The 15,499-nt window shown below is 45.2% G+C and overlaps 1 protein-coding gene across 2 annotated transcripts in view; it reads right to left on the reverse strand.

The window, feature by feature from the left end:
* The window catches only part of cfap99 (cilia and flagella associated protein 99), a 154,477-nt gene that overhangs the window by 15,015 nt on the left and 123,963 nt on the right, over window positions 1-15,499 (reverse strand). For both annotated transcript variants that reach the window (XM_080182517.1, XM_080182519.1), the window contains one exon: window positions 9,390-9,541. In XM_080182517.1, coding sequence (XP_080038643.1) covers window positions 9,390-9,541 — 152 coding nt within the window. The remainder of the gene's footprint in view (window positions 1-9,389; window positions 9,542-15,499) is intronic.

Here is a 15,499-nt window from a genome sequence, read left to right on the forward strand (position 1 = left end):
AAAAACTGATTCAAAACTTGCGTCATAGGTAAATGCATCTGCCTAGCGTAATTGTTATGTTGCATTTTTAAAAAGTAATTTACAGGATGTGGGTGTTGCTCTCAAGGTGGCAGTGGTGAGCTACCTTCCTGATCCGCTGCAGTCCCTGAGGCATAGGTACATCCACAGTGTTGTTAGGTAGGGAGTTTCTGGAATTTCACCCAGTGACAGTGAAAAAACAGCAATACCTTTCTAAGTCAGAATGGTGTGTGAATTGGAGGGAATCTCCAGGTGGTGGTGTTCCCTGTAACTTGCTGCCCTTGTCCTTCAAGCGGTAGTCAAGGGGAAGTCTTGCCTTACGAATCTGGTAGAATTCTTTGAGGAGGTGACAAAAACGGTTGACGAAGGACGAGCCGTTGATGTCGTCTATATGGATTTCAGTAAGGCGTTTGACAAAGTCCCTCATGGTAGGTTGGCACAGAAGATTAAAGCTCATGGGATATGTGGTCAGGTATCTAGATGGGTAGAGAACTGGCTTGCAAAGAGAACTAAAACCTGGTGTTGTCAGACTTTTTACTTTATTGCAAAGAGGAGTCAGAGAGTAGTTGTGGAGGGGTCTTTTTCTAGCTGGAGGTCTGTTACTAGTGGTGTGCCGCAGGGCTCGGTACTGGGACCTCTTCTCTTTGTAGTGTATATAAATGATTTGGAAGAGGGAGTAGGTGGTGTGGTCAGCAAATTTGCTGATGACACCAAGATGGCTGGATTAGCGGGCAGTGAAGAGCAGTGTCTGGCAATACAGTGGGATATTGATAGGCTGGTTGATTGGGCAGATAGGTGGCAAATGGAGTTTAATCCGGATAAATGTGAGGTGATGCATTTTGGCCGGAATAATGTAGGGGGAAGTTATATGATAAAGGGTAAGCCTGTAAGGAGTATAGAGTCGCAGCGAGACCTGGGGGTGCAAGTGCACAAGTCTTTGAAAGTGGCAGTGCAAGTGGAGAGTGTGGTGAAGAAAGCCTATGGTATGTTAGCCTTTATAGGAAGGGGTATAGAATATAAGAGCTGGAGTCTAATGTTGCAGTTGTACAGAACGTTGGTTAGGCCGCATTTGGAGTACTGCGTACAATTCTGGTCGTCTTACTACCAGAAGGACGTGGAGACTCTGGAGAGAGTGCAGAGGAGGTTTACCAGGATGTTGCCTGGTATGGAAGGACTGGGGTATGAGGAAAGATTGAAGAAATTGGGGCTCTTTTCCCTTGAAAGACGCCGACTGAGGGGATCTAATAGAGGTATATAAGATTATGAAGGGTGCAGATAGAGTAAACAGAGGTAAGCTATTTCCTATAATAGAGTCACGTAGGACAAGGGGCCATGGACTTAAGGTGAGGGGGGAGCGGTACAACACAGATATTAGAGGGAGGTTTTTCACACAGAGGGTAGTGGGGGTATGGAGTGCTCTGCCAAGTAAGGTGGTGGAGGCAAACACGCTAGAGTCCTTTAAGGATAACTTAGACAGGCACATGACTGAGTTGGAGATGGGTGGATATAGGAGAACCTTTAAATAAGGGTCATTAGCTTTGGGGTGTCCCGAGAAATGTAAATGGGTATAGTATGATAATAATGTTTTTCTCTTTTCATTCGCAGGTTTTAAGTCGGTCCACCTCGTGTCCAACGAGGGGCATACACGCGATGGGTCGTACTTGGGCTGCTCTTGGTTGTTCGAGATTGGCCTAGTGCTTCATGTCGTTAGTGTGTGCCTAAACTGGACAAGATACTGGGCAAGACGACAGCTCAGTGACTATCGCTGATTGCTGTGCAGACACATGGATTTGGGCCGGTGTCTGTGGGAGTTTGTGCATTCTCCCCGTGCTTGCGTGGGTTTTCTCCGGGTGCTCCGGTTTCCTCCCACACCCCAAAGATGTGCTGTTAGGCTGATTGGCAGGAATAAAGTGTCCCTAAATCAGTTTTCCCTCAATCTGGATGGCCATAAAACATTAGATAGGGGTCATGGGTAGAGAGGGGGACTGGTGGTGTTGAGATGGCAGCGTGGGCTTGTTGGGCCGAAGGGCCTGTTTCCCAGGCTGGTTTTGTTCTTTGTTCTTTAGTGATTGTGGGTCGTAAGGTGTTGCCTAAGAAGCCTTGGTGAATTCCTGCACCGCATCTTGTAGAGGGTATACGCTGCTATCATTGTGCAACAGTGGTGACCGGTTGAATGTTTGTGGAAAGGGTGGCATCAAGAGGGTGGCATTTTTCTGCTTTAAAAACTAGACAGGAAGTGGGCCGCGGGGCTTTGTGGGAAGGGATTTTTTTTACTGCGCAAAGTTTAAAAGGAGGCTTGCTAAAGACAGCGGGCAGCGGAGTGAGAGGGAAGCAGAGTGAGCAGTAAGGGCTTTGGATCAAAGGGCTTGGGAGAAAAGGGCCAGGTAAGTTTAAATTCTTAACTGTGTTTAGTAATCACTAAGAGACTGTGATGGAGGGGCATGTGATGTGCTGTTTCTGTATGATGTGGGAGCTGGTGGACCCCAAGGTACTTCCCAGTGATCATGTCTGCAGTAAGTGCTGGTTGTTTGATGAGCTCCAGCTCAAAGCAGATGAGCTGAACTCTGAGCTTCATACACTGAGGCTCATCGGGGGAGGGAGTGTAACCTGGATAATGGGGTGCAAGAGAGATCCACATCCCCTAGACTGGCTAACTCTAAGGGTCAGGAACAAGAGGGTGCTGCTGGGGGGAGGAAGGAGGGAGGAGTGGGGAGGAAGGGTGAGAGGAAGGAGGGGGGGACCCAAAGGCCTCAGCCTCTCAATCTGCACAACTGGTTTAAGGTTCTTGCTCCCAGTGTAGCCAAGAACGAGGGCTGTAAGGTTGATGAGCAAACTGCCCACGGTACAGTGGTGCAGACACAGGACAAAGAGGAAGAAGTAAAGAGGAATGTAGTGGTAATTGGGGATAGTGTGGTTAGGGGTATAGACACTGTCTTTTGTCACAATGATAAAGAATACAGAAGGGTGTGTTGTCTGCCTGGTGCTCGGGTCCAGGATGTCTCATCGGGGCTGCAGAGGAACCTGGAGTGGGAGGGTGAGAATCCGGTTGTTGTGGTACATGTGGTGCCAACGACATAGGCAAATGGGAACTAAGGATCTGCAGAGGGAGTATGAAAAGCTGGGAATCAAATTAAAAAGCAGAACCGACAATGTGGTTATCTCTGGATTACTACCTGAACTGCGTGCAGATGGGTAAATAGGATTAAAGAGATGAATGGGTGGCTCAGGGATTGGTGTGGGAGGAATGGGTTTGAATTTATGGGGCATTGGCACCAGTATTGGGGCAGATGGGACCTGTTGAGATGGGATGGTCTTGGTCTGAACCGTGCTGGGACCAGATTCCTGGCAAATCATGTAAATAGGACTGTAGATAGGGCTTTAAACTAAGTGGTGGTGGTGGGGGTGGGGGGGGGAGAAATTACAACGTCAAAAGTAAAAGAGAGGGTACGGGCATGGGAAAATGTTGAGGATGTCCCAATAATAAAGGGAGTAGGGGGCATGAGAAAGGTTGGTAGCGTTCCTTCAAAGAGGGTCCAGATAAAGGCTGGGATAAAGACACTTTATCTGAATGCACAAAGCATTCGGAACAAAGTGAATGAGCTGGTGGCGCAGATCAGCACAAATGGATATGATCTGGTGGCCATTACGGAAACGTGGTTGCAGGGTGACAGGGATTGGGAGCTGAATGTCCAGGACTATCAAGTGTTTAGGAAGGATAGACGGGAGGAAAAAGGGGGAGGGGTAGCTCTGCTGATTAAGGATAACATCAGGGCGGTAGTAAGGGAAGATATAGGCTCCAAAGAGCAGAACGTGGAATCGTTGTGGGTGGAGATAAAGAACAGTAAGGGGAGGAAGACGCTGGTGGGTGTGGTCTATAGGCTCCCAAATAATAACTTGGAGGTGGGGCGGGCTATAAACAAGCAAATAAATGATGCGTGCAGAAATGGAACGGCGATAATTATGGGAGATTTCAATCTGCATATTGATTAGTTGACCCATGTCGGACGCGGTGGGCTTGAGGAAGAGTTTCTGGAATGCTGCCGGGATAATTTCCTTGAACAGTGTGTGATGGAACCGACGAGGGAGCGAGCTATCTTAGATCTGGTGTTGTGTAACGAGGCAGGTAGAATTAGGGGTCTTGTTGTGAGGGATCCTCTTGGGACGAGGGATCATTGTATGGTTGAGTTTTTGATGCAGATGGAGGATGAGAAAGTAGGGTCCTGAACCTGTGCCCTCTGTTTGAACAGAGGGCAGTACGATAGGATGAGAGAGGAATTGGCAACTGTAGATTGGGGGCGCAGATTGTTCGGTAGGACGGCTGAGGAACAGTGGAGGATCTTTAAGGAAATCTTTTTCGGTGCTCAGAAATATATTCCGATGGTAAAGAAGGAACGTAGGAGAAGGGATAATAAGCCATAGTTATCGAAGGAAATAAAAGAGAGTATTAAATTAAAAGCTGATGCGTTTAGAGTGGCTAAAAGTAGTGGGTGAGTAGAAGATTGGGAGAGGTTTAAAAATCAACAAAGATTGACTAAGAAGTTGATAAAGAAAGGAAGGATAGACTATGAAGCTAAACTAGCACTAAATATAAAAAAGGACAGTAAGAGTTTTTATAAATATATAAAGAGGAGGAGGCTGGATAGAGTGAATGTTGGACCCTTAGAGAATGAGAGGGGGGATTTAGTGGTGGGAGATGAGGAAATGGCTGAGGCCTTAAATAAGTTTTTTGCCTCGGTCTTCACGGAGGAGGATGCGAATAGTTTGCCGGATATTAAAGATTGAAGGATGCTAGGAGTTGAGGGCCTGAATGCAATTACTGTCACTAGAGAGGTAGTGCTTGATAGACTAACGGGACTGATGGTGGACAAGTCCCCAGGACCGGACGGAATGCATCCCAGGGTTCTGAAGGAAATGGCAGAGGTGATAGTAGAGGCCTTAGTGATTATTTACCAAACTTCGCTGGATTCCGGAGAAGTGCCAGAAGATTGGAAAACGGCTAATGTTACGCCGCTGTTTAAAAAAGGAAGCAGGCAAAAGGCAGGGAATTATAGGCCGGTTAGTTTAACGTCTGTTTTTGGAAAAATGCTTGAATCTGTCATCAAAGAAGAAATAGAGAGGCACCTAGAGAAGAATTGTTTGATAGAGCAGACGCAGCACGGATTCGTTAAGGGGAAGTCGTGTTTGACAATTTATTGGAATTCTATGAGGATGTGACTAGTGCGGTAGACAGAGGGGAACCGGTGGATGTGGTGTTTCTCGATTTTCAAAAGGCGCTTGATAAGGTCCCGCACAAAAGGTTGCTTCAGAAGGTTAGGGGGCATGGAGTTGGGGGTAAGGTGTTAGCGTGGATAGAGGATTGGTTGTCTAATAGGAGGCAGAGAGTTGGTATCAATGGGTGCTATTCTGATTGGCGGTTGGTAACTAGTGGAGTGCTGCAGGGATCGGTGCTGGGGCCTCAGCTATTTACCATTTATATAGATGATCTGGAGGAGGGGGCTGAGTGAAGGGTGTCGAAATTTGCTGATGACATAAAGATGAGTGGTAAAGCAAATTGTGCGGAGGGTGTGGAAAGTCTGCAGAGGGATCTGGATAGGCTGAGCGAGTGGGCGAGGACCTGGCAGATGGAGTACAATGTTAGCAAGTGTGAGGTTATCCACTTTGGCAGGAATAATAGTAGGAGGGATAACAATTTAAAGGGCGAAAAGCTGCAGCATGCTACGGTGCAGAGGGACCTGGGGGTCCTTGTGCATGAGTCGCAAAAACCCAGTCCGCAAGTGCAGCAGGTGATCAGGAAGGCGAATGGGATGCTGGCCTTTATAGCGAGGGGGATAGAATATAAAAGCAGGGAGGTCTTGCTGTAACTGTACAGGGCACTGGTGAGGCCGCAGCTGGAGTACTGTGTGCAGTTTTGGTCGCCGCCCTTGCGCAAGGATATTTTGGCCTTGGAGGGAGTGCAGAGGAGGTTCACTAGGCTGATACTGGAGATGAGGGGGTTGGACTATGAAGAGAGACTAAATAGACTGGGTCTGTACTCGTTGGAGTTTAGAAGGATGAGGGGGGATCTTATAAAGACGTAGAAGATAATGAAGGGGATGGATAGGGTAGAGGTAGAGAGATTCTTCCCGCTCAGAAAGGACAACAGGACCAGAGGGCACAGCCTCAAAATAAGTGTGGGGGGGTGCAGTTTAGAACGGAGTTGAGGAGGAACTTCTTCACTCAAAGGGTGGTGAATCTCTGGAGTTCTCTGCCCGTTGAAGTGGTGGAGGCTACCTCGCTAAATATATTTAAGCCACGGGTAGATGGGTTTTTGGTAGGCAAGGGGAGTAAGGGTTATGGAGAGAAAGTGGGAAAGTGGAACTGAGCCACTTCAGATCAGCCATGATCTTATTGAATGGCGGGGCAGGCTCGAAGGGCTAGATGGCCGACTCCTGCTCCTACTTCTTATGTTCTTATGTTCTTATTAAGAGGACTGATGTGTCCTTGGGTGTTGTTGAGCTTCTTCAGTGTTGTTGGAGCTGCACTAATCCAGGCAAGTGAAGAGTATTCCATCACACGTAAGCTAATGCCAATTGCCCGCATTTGGCCTATACCCTCTATACCCATCATACCCACGTAACTATCTAAATGCTTTTTAAAAGACAAAATTGTACTTGCCTCTATTACTGTCTCTGGCAGCTTGTTCCAGACACTCACCACCCTCTGTGTGGAAAAAATTGCCCCTCTGGACACTTTGGTATCTCTCCCCTCTCACCTTAAACCTATACCCTCTAGTTTTAAACTCCCCTACCTTTGGGAAAAGATAATGACTATCTATCTGATCTGTGCTCCTCATTATCTTATTGACCTCTATAAGATCACCTGTCAGCCTCCTACACTCCAGAGGAAAAAGTCCCAATCTATCCAACCTCTCTTTATAACTCTGGTAGCATCCTAATAAATCTTTTCTGCACTCTTTCTAGTTTAATAATATCCTTTCTATAATAGGGCAACCAGAATTGCACACAGTATTCCAAGTGTGGCCTTACCAATGTCTTGTACAACTTCAACAAGACATTCCAACTCCTGTATTCAGTGTTCTGACCAATGAAACCAAGCATGCCGAATGCCTTCTTCACCACTCTGTCCACCTGTGACTCCACTTTCAAGGAGCTATGAACATGTACCCCTAGATCTCTTTGTTCTACAACTCTCCCCAGTGCTCGACCGTTAACTGAGTAAGTCCTGCCCTGGCTCAATCTAACAAAATGCATCACCTCTCTTTTGTCTAAATTAAACTCCATCTGTCATTCGTCAGCCCACTGGCCCAATTGATCAATATCCCTTTGCAATTGGACATAACTTTCTTCACAGTCCACAATGCCACCAATCTTAGTGTCATCTGCAAATTTACTAATCATGCTTCCTATATTCTCATCCAAATCATTCATATAAATGACAAATAACAGTGGACCCAGCACTGATCCCTGAAGCACACCACTGGTCATAGACCTCCAGTTTGAAAAACAATTCTCTGCAGCCACCCTCTGGCTTCTGTCAAGAGGCCAATTTTGTATCCATTTAGATACCTCACCCTGGATCCTGTGAGATTTAACCTTATGCAACAAACTACCATGCAGTACCTTGTCAAAGGCCTTGCTAAAGTCCATGTAGACAACATCAACTACCTCTTCAAAAAACTCAATCAAATTTGTCAAGTATATCAATAATAAGAGTTAATGTAGAATGTATGACTCCAAATATGTTTGTTGTTTAATTGTGTTCAATTTACAAATGATACTGTGACTGAATACATTTTAACTATATCATATTCATGCCAAGATCTTTATAAGTCACTTTAAATCTCTTCATTAAAATAAATTAGCATTTCTTTACTATTTGGGAGTGTTCCATAGAAAACTACAAATGAAGATTTATTTTCTTCCATTCATGGAGTTTTACCACTCAATCCACAACTAGAATCCTTGAACTTCCTATTAATGGTAAAGGATGCTATTATCACTGAACTAAGGAAGACAGGCAGCCCTCTAAGTCTGAGGTTTAAGGATTATGTTTATCCAGAGCAGAGGGATCTTCGATAGGTGTTTCATCAAAGTTGCACATGACTGTGCAAGAAAAGCATAAAATGCTGCAAGTTTGTCACCCCCTGGAAAAGGAAAGAAGGGTTATGGTCTCAGCATTGGCGTGGCAGGATCTCCTTTCAAAGGCTGATAGATATGCTGTATATTTCTAGCATCTTCTGTTTAAATTTCATATTTTTAACACTGTGTTTCCATTCATAAGAACATAAGAACATAAGAAATAGGAGCAGGAGTAGGCCAACTAGCCCTTCGAGCCTGCCCCGCCATTCAATAAGATCATGGCTGATCTGTCGTGGCTCAGTTCCACATTCCCGCCCTCTCCCCATAACCCTTAATCCCCACTCTCATCAAAAACCCATCAACCCGCGTCTTAAAAATATTTAGTGAGGCAGCCTCCACCACTTCAACGGGCAGAGAATTCCAGAGATTCACCACCCTTTGAGTGAAGAAGTTCCTCCTCAACTCTGTTCTAAACCGCCCCCCCCTTTATCTTGAGGCTGTGCCCCCTAGTCCTACTGTCCTTTCTGAGCGGGAAGAGTCTCTCCACCTCTATCCTATCCATCCCATTCATCATCTTATACGTAACGATGAATGCCGTGCAGACCAGGATAGTTCCACATTCCGTTGCTGTCTACATCAAAATTCTGATCTAGCTCCAGTAAGTGTGTGAACTGGTTGCCACAATCACACATGAAATTGTTTCTTAGCAAGGAGTCAGCGTCTTAGAACATTATAACCATGCTGAACAGATGGGCACTGACACAGCAGGGTGAAGACAGGGATAGCAGCTATAATTACAAGAGAAATGAAATACTGCAACTATTTCCATTGGGACAGAGAAGGCTGCAAGAAGACGTTTTTAAGTTAGGAAGCATTTTGATAGTGAATGGCAAAAGATTATGTACTTTATTTGAGAAGTCAGTGACTCTGGGTCATGAATTTCAAATTGTCATTAAGTTCAATTTCTTCACACAGAATTGTTGGTGGAACTTGGAATGCTTTGCCACAGGGAGTGGTTGAAGCAGAGACATTTATATTGTTTAAATGAAAATTGGACAAACATTTGAAAAGTGGAGAAGGCCCAGGGCATTGGGGGAAGGCAAAGGCAGTGGGATTAGTTTTGGATTACAGTAGTAATGAGCCTTTAGGCTGAATGTTCTTCTGTGCTGTAAAAATCTGTGCTTCCAAGGGCTATGTGATAAGGCTGGCACACACACCCAGGCAAACATATAACTATTTGTAGATTGAGATTTTTGCAAAGTTAATCTTCAGCTTTTGACAATTCATACTTACTTTGGTTAAATCCAGAAGTTTGTGTTTAAACGTTGGTGCCATTTGCATTGCCCGAATTTCACGGATCAGCTCTGATTTTTTCCTAATTTCTTCACTCGTCTTTTCCAAGGCCTGCTGAAGCATTTCTTCTGTTTCCTTATTCAATTCCTTAGCTGCAAAAAAAATCATCCATCACAAATACTCAATAATGATCAGCACCATTGGTTAATCTCAGAACAAAGCCAGTCAGCACTCTAATGTAAGTGATCAGATCAAACACTAAATACAGGCCATATAATGTGCAGCTACTTTACAAAATATGTACATTGATATAAACTAATGATTTTCAAATGGTAAGACATAGGATGCCGTGCTTTTGATGAAAGTGCTGTTATGCTATGTGATTTAAATATTATTTAAAATAAAAACAGGAAATTCTGGAAATAATTCGCAGATCAGGCATCTGTGGAGAACGCGATAAAGTTAACTGGAGTGAACGTAAGAAATAGGAGCAGGACTAGGCCATCTAGCCCTTCGAGCCTGCCCCGCCATTCAATAACATCATGGCTGATTGGAGTGGATCAGTTCCACTTGCCCGCTTTCTCTCCATAACCCTTAATTCCCTTGTCTGTCAAAAACCTATCTATCCGTGACTTAAATACATTTAGCGAGGTAGCCTCCACCACTTCAACGGGCAGAGAACTCCAGAGATTCACCACCCTTTGAGTGAAGAAGTTCCTCCTCAACTCCGTTCTAAACTGCAGCCCCCCTCCTTATCTTGAGGCTGTGCCCTCTAGTCCTGCTGTCCTTTCTGGGCGGGAAGAATCTCTCTACCTCTACCCTATCCATCCCTTTCATTATCTTATACATCTCTATAAGATCCCCCCTCATCCTTCTAAACTCCAACGAGTACAGACCCAGTCTATTTAGTCTCTCTTCATAGTCTAACCCCCTCATCTCCGGTATCAGCCTAGTGAACTGCCTCTGCACTCCCTCCAAGGCCAAAATATCCTTGCACAAATGCGGCGACCAAAACTGCACACAGTACTCCAGCTGTGGCCTCACCAGTACACTGTGCAGTTGCAGCAAGACCTCCCTACTTTTATATTCTATCCCCCTCGCTATAAAGGCCAGCATCCCATTCGGAGTGGTGGGGGATATTCCATTCCTGTTTCTGTGGGGGTGGGGGGCAGGAACAGTGGAAAATCAAGTGAGAAGCCCAAAACAGTTTTTAAAGCCAAAGGAATTTGCCTGCTCGATTGTCTCTGCCCCCAGTCACTGACATAACGGGAATCCTGAATTTAAAAGTTCAAATTCCAATTTGCATGTATTTAACTATGCATATCAGGACTTTACTCCATAGAGCCCCATGTTAAATTGTTCATTCATAATCTCAACAAGTCCCTCTTGACATGCACCTGGTGATCTGAACATGCTGGAGGCCCACAGGAGAGTGCAGCCTCCAGGGGCAGGTGGGGCAGATGAAGTAGCCGCTGCACCAGCGTGACATTATGGGACCTGCTCCTTATCCCGAAGAGACAGACTGGTGTGTATAACTGTCATAGACAGTGAAATGTCCACTCCATTTCAACTTTCTCAGCAAGCATTTAGTCCAAGCCATAACAGCCATTTAATCCTAAAAATACGAATAGTTTTGAATATGGTGGGTAAAGCCAACAGTGCAGCTGGTGGGCTACCATCAGCTTTTCCCACCCGAGTTGACACTGCTAAAGTTCTGCCCAATGTTTCAGATTGCTGACCTTCCAGCAGAATTCTACTTTACAATATCATTTAGTCAAATTCTGTTTTTATGATGAAAGACTTTAGTATGTAGCTAAATGTATTGTTGACACCCAAGATTAGTGCAACAGTCAGTTGTCAAGAGGGTTTAAAGAGTCTACAAAGGATTTAGATAGGTTGATAGGGCAGAAATTGGACAGATAGAGCATAACATGAAAAGATATGAACCTGTCCATTTTGGCAGGAAGAACAGAGAATAAAGCAGTCCACTATTTAAATTGAGAGAGATTGCAGAACTTGTGGTACAGAGGGATCTGGGTATCCTGGTACATGAATCATAAAAAGTTAGTATGCAGATACAAAAAATGATTAGGAAGACCAATGGAATATTGGAATTTATTGCAATGGGATATAAAAATAGGGATGTTTTACTGCATTGCACAGGGTCTTGGTAATACGCATCTGGAATACAGTGCACAGTTTTGGTCAAGGACTATAATTGCATTAAAAGCAATTCAGAGGAGTCACAGAATCTCTACAGAGCAGAAGGAGGCCATTCAGTCCATCAAGTCTGCACTGACTCGCTGACAGAACATTTTACCCAGGCCCTACTTGTTTACCCTGCTAATCCCTCTAACCTACACATTTTTGGGACACTAAAGGGCAATTTAGCATGGCCAATCCATCTAACCTGCACATCATTAGACTGTGGAATGAAACCAGAGCACCCAGAGAATACCCAAGCAGACAGGGAAAAAATGTAAAAACTCCACACACAGTCACTCCAGGCTGCAATTGAACCTGGGTCCCTAGTGCTGTGAGGCAGCAGTGAACATAAGAACATAAGAACATAAGAAATAGGAGCAGGAGTAGGCCATCCAGCCCTTCGAGCCTGCCCCACCATCCAACAAGATCATGGCTGATCTGTCGCTGCTCAGCTCCACTTTCCCGCCCTCTCCCCATAACCCTTAATCCCCTCTCCTATCAAAAACTCATCAACCCTCGTCTTAAAAATATTTAGCGAGGCAGCCTCCACCACTTCAACGGGCAGAGAATTCCAGAGATTCACCACCCTTTGAGTGAAGAAGTTCCTCCTCAACTCCGTTCTAAACCGCCCCCCTTTTATCTTGAGGCTGTGCCCCCTAGTCCTACTGTCTTTTTTGAGTGGGAAGAGTCTTTCCACCTCTATCCTATCCATCCCATTCATCATCTTATACGTCTCAATGAGATCTCCCCTCATTCTTCTAAACTCTAACGAGTACAAGCCTAGTTTATTCAGCCTCTCCTCATAGCTCAACCCCCTCAACTCCGGTATCAGCCTAGTAAACCTCCTCTGCACTCCCTCCAAGGCCAAAATATCTTTGCGCAGGTGCGGCGCCCAAAACTGCACACAGTACTCCAGCTGCGGCCTCACCAATGCCCTATACAGCTGCAGCAAGACCTCCCTACTTTTATATTCAATCCCCCTCGCTATGAAGGCCAGCATCCCATTCGCCTTCCTGACCACCTGCTGCACCTGCAAGCTGGGTTTTTGCGACTCATGCACAAGGACCCCGAGGTCCCTCTGCACCGTCGCCTGCTGCAGTTTTTCACCCCGTAAGTAATAGTCCTTCCTACCATTCTTCCTACCAAAGTGGACCACCTCACACTTGCCAACATTAAATTCCATTTGCCATTTCCTGGCCCATTCGCCCAGCCTATCTAGATCCTTCTGTAGACTCTCCACACCCTCCGCACAATTTGCCGTTCCCCCAATCTTGGTGTCATCAGCAAATTTCGACACCCTACACTCGGTTCCCTCCTCCAGATCATCTATATAAATGGTAAAAAGCTGAGGCCCCAGCACCGACCCCTGGGGCACTCCACTAGTCACCATCCGCCAATCCGAATAGCACCCGTTGACCCCCACTCTCTGCCTCCTATTTGACAACCAATCCTCTATCCACGCTAACACCCTACCCCCAACTCCATGTCCCTCGACCTTCTGCAATAACCTCTTGTGAGGCACTTTGTCAAACGCCTTCTGAAAATCTAGAAAGACCACATCCACTGGCTCTCCTCTATCCACCGCCCTAGACACATCCTCATAGAACTCCAGTAAATTTGTCAGACATGACTTCCCTTTAATGAAACCGTGCTGCATCTGCTCTATCAAGCAATTCCCTTCAAGATGCCTCGCAATTTCCTCCTTAATGACAGATTCTAACATTTTACCTACCACAGACGTTAAACTAAACGGCCTATAATTCCCCGCCTTTTGCCTGGCACCCTTCTTAAACAACGGCGTAACATTAGCCGTTTTCCAATCATCCGGCACTTCCCCGGAATCCAGCGACGTTTGGAAAATAACCACCAAGGCATCCACTATCACCTCCGCCATTTCTTACAGAACCCTCGGATGCATTCCATCCGGTCCTGGGGACTTGTCCACAATCAGCCCCTCCAGTCTGTCGAGCGCTAACCACAATGCCACCATGCCACCCTAACTGATGAAGGGCACATCTTGTGATGAAAGACTGTAACCATTAGAGTTTGAAGAATGAAATCATAATGAAATATATAAGATACTGAAGAGACTTGGGTGGTCACCAGGCAGATGTTTCTTCATGTGGGAAAGGATAGAAATTGGGGACACTGTTCCAAAGTACAAGATTTCCCATTTAAGACTGCACAAAGTAACAAGAAATACCCTGACTTATTGCCTTCAAACAACCGCACAACTTCAAACAGATCATTGTCCACAGCAAACTACCCAGCCTTCAGGAGAACAGTGACCATGACACTATGTAACCCTACCACAACAACCACTGCAAGACATGCCATGATCTCACATGAAAACACCATCTACACGGTACATACTCTTGCAACTCTGCCAACATAGTTTACCTGATACACTGCAGGAAAGGATGTCCCGAGGCATGGTACACTGGGGAGGCCATGCACATGCTACAATACGGATGAATGAACACCGCTTGCCAATCACTTGGCAGGAGTGTTCTCTTCCTGTTGGGGAACGCTTCAGCAGTCACATGCACTGAGCCTCTGACTTTCAGGTAAGCATCCTCCAAGATGGCTTTCACAACATCCAACAACGCAGAGTCGCTGAGCAGAAACTGATAGCCAAGTTCTGCACGCATGAAGATGGCCTCAATCAGGATCTTGTCACACTATCTATAAGCCCCATGACTTGCCTGGGCTTGCAAAATCTCACTAACTGTCCTGTCTGGAGATAATACACATCTCTTTAACCTGTGCTTAACTCTCTCTCCACTCACATTGTCTGTACCTTTAAGACTTGATTACCTGTGAAGACCGACATTCCAACCATTATTTTGTAAATTGAGTTTGTGTCTTTATATGCCCTGTTTGTGAACAGAACTCCCACTCACCTGATGAAGGAGCAGTGCTCTGAAAGCTAGTGGCTTGTGCTACCAAATAAACCTGTTGGACTTTAACCTGGCGTTGTGAGACTTCTTACACTGCTTATTGCCACAGAGTACTGCAGACACACACGAGATGATCTTCCTCAATTCCTTCTTTAAGGTACTCCTTAAGAAACCTACATCTTTAACCAAATATTTAGTCATCTGCCTTAATATTTCCTCATATGACCGAGTTTGACATTTTGCTTGATAATGCTTCTGTAACATTAAAAAAGTTCTATAAATACAAGTTGGCAATGGTGTACAAAATTACAGACCATAAATATATATTGTTTTATTTATTAGTCACAAGTAAGACTTGCATTAACATTGCAATGGAGTTACTGTGGAATTCCTCTAGTCGCTACAGTCTGGTGCCTGTTTGGATCAATGTATTAAACCAGCACATCTTTCAGACTGTGGGAGGAAACCAGAGCACCCGGAGGAAACCCAAGCAGACACGGGGAGAATGTGCAAACTCCATTCAAACAATGACCCAAGCCGGGAATCAAACCTGAGTCCCTGGCACTGTGAAACAGCAGTGCTAACCACTGTGCTACCATATAGGAACTAGAAGCAAGAGTAGGCCATTTGGCCCTTCACACCTGCTCTGAAATACTAGATAGTCATTACTAAATTCAACAGGGAATTCAGGAGAAGCTTCTTTATCCAGCGAGGGGTTAGAATGGAGAATTCGTTCTGACAAAGAGTACTTAAGATGGATAATTTTGATGCATCTAAAGGTAAACTAAGCAGATGCATGAGGAAGAAGGGAATAGAAGGACATACTGATGGTGAGATGAAGAGGGCTGGTGAGAGGAGGCTTTTGGGGAGTATGCATGAGCCAGCTTGTCTGAATGGTCTGTTTTGAGGCCCAAATCATTGAGAGTATTTCAATGACATCCACATGTATGAATCATCACCACTCCCTCTGAGGTATAAAACTTTATTGTATTAAGAACCTGCAAA

This window comes from Carcharhinus amblyrhynchos, unplaced genomic scaffold, assembly GCF_965287045.1.
Source record: "Carcharhinus amblyrhynchos unplaced genomic scaffold, sCarAmb.v2.hapA scaffold_61, whole genome shotgun sequence".
In the NCBI taxonomy this organism is placed as follows: Eukaryota; Metazoa; Chordata; class Chondrichthyes; order Carcharhiniformes; family Carcharhinidae; genus Carcharhinus; species Carcharhinus amblyrhynchos.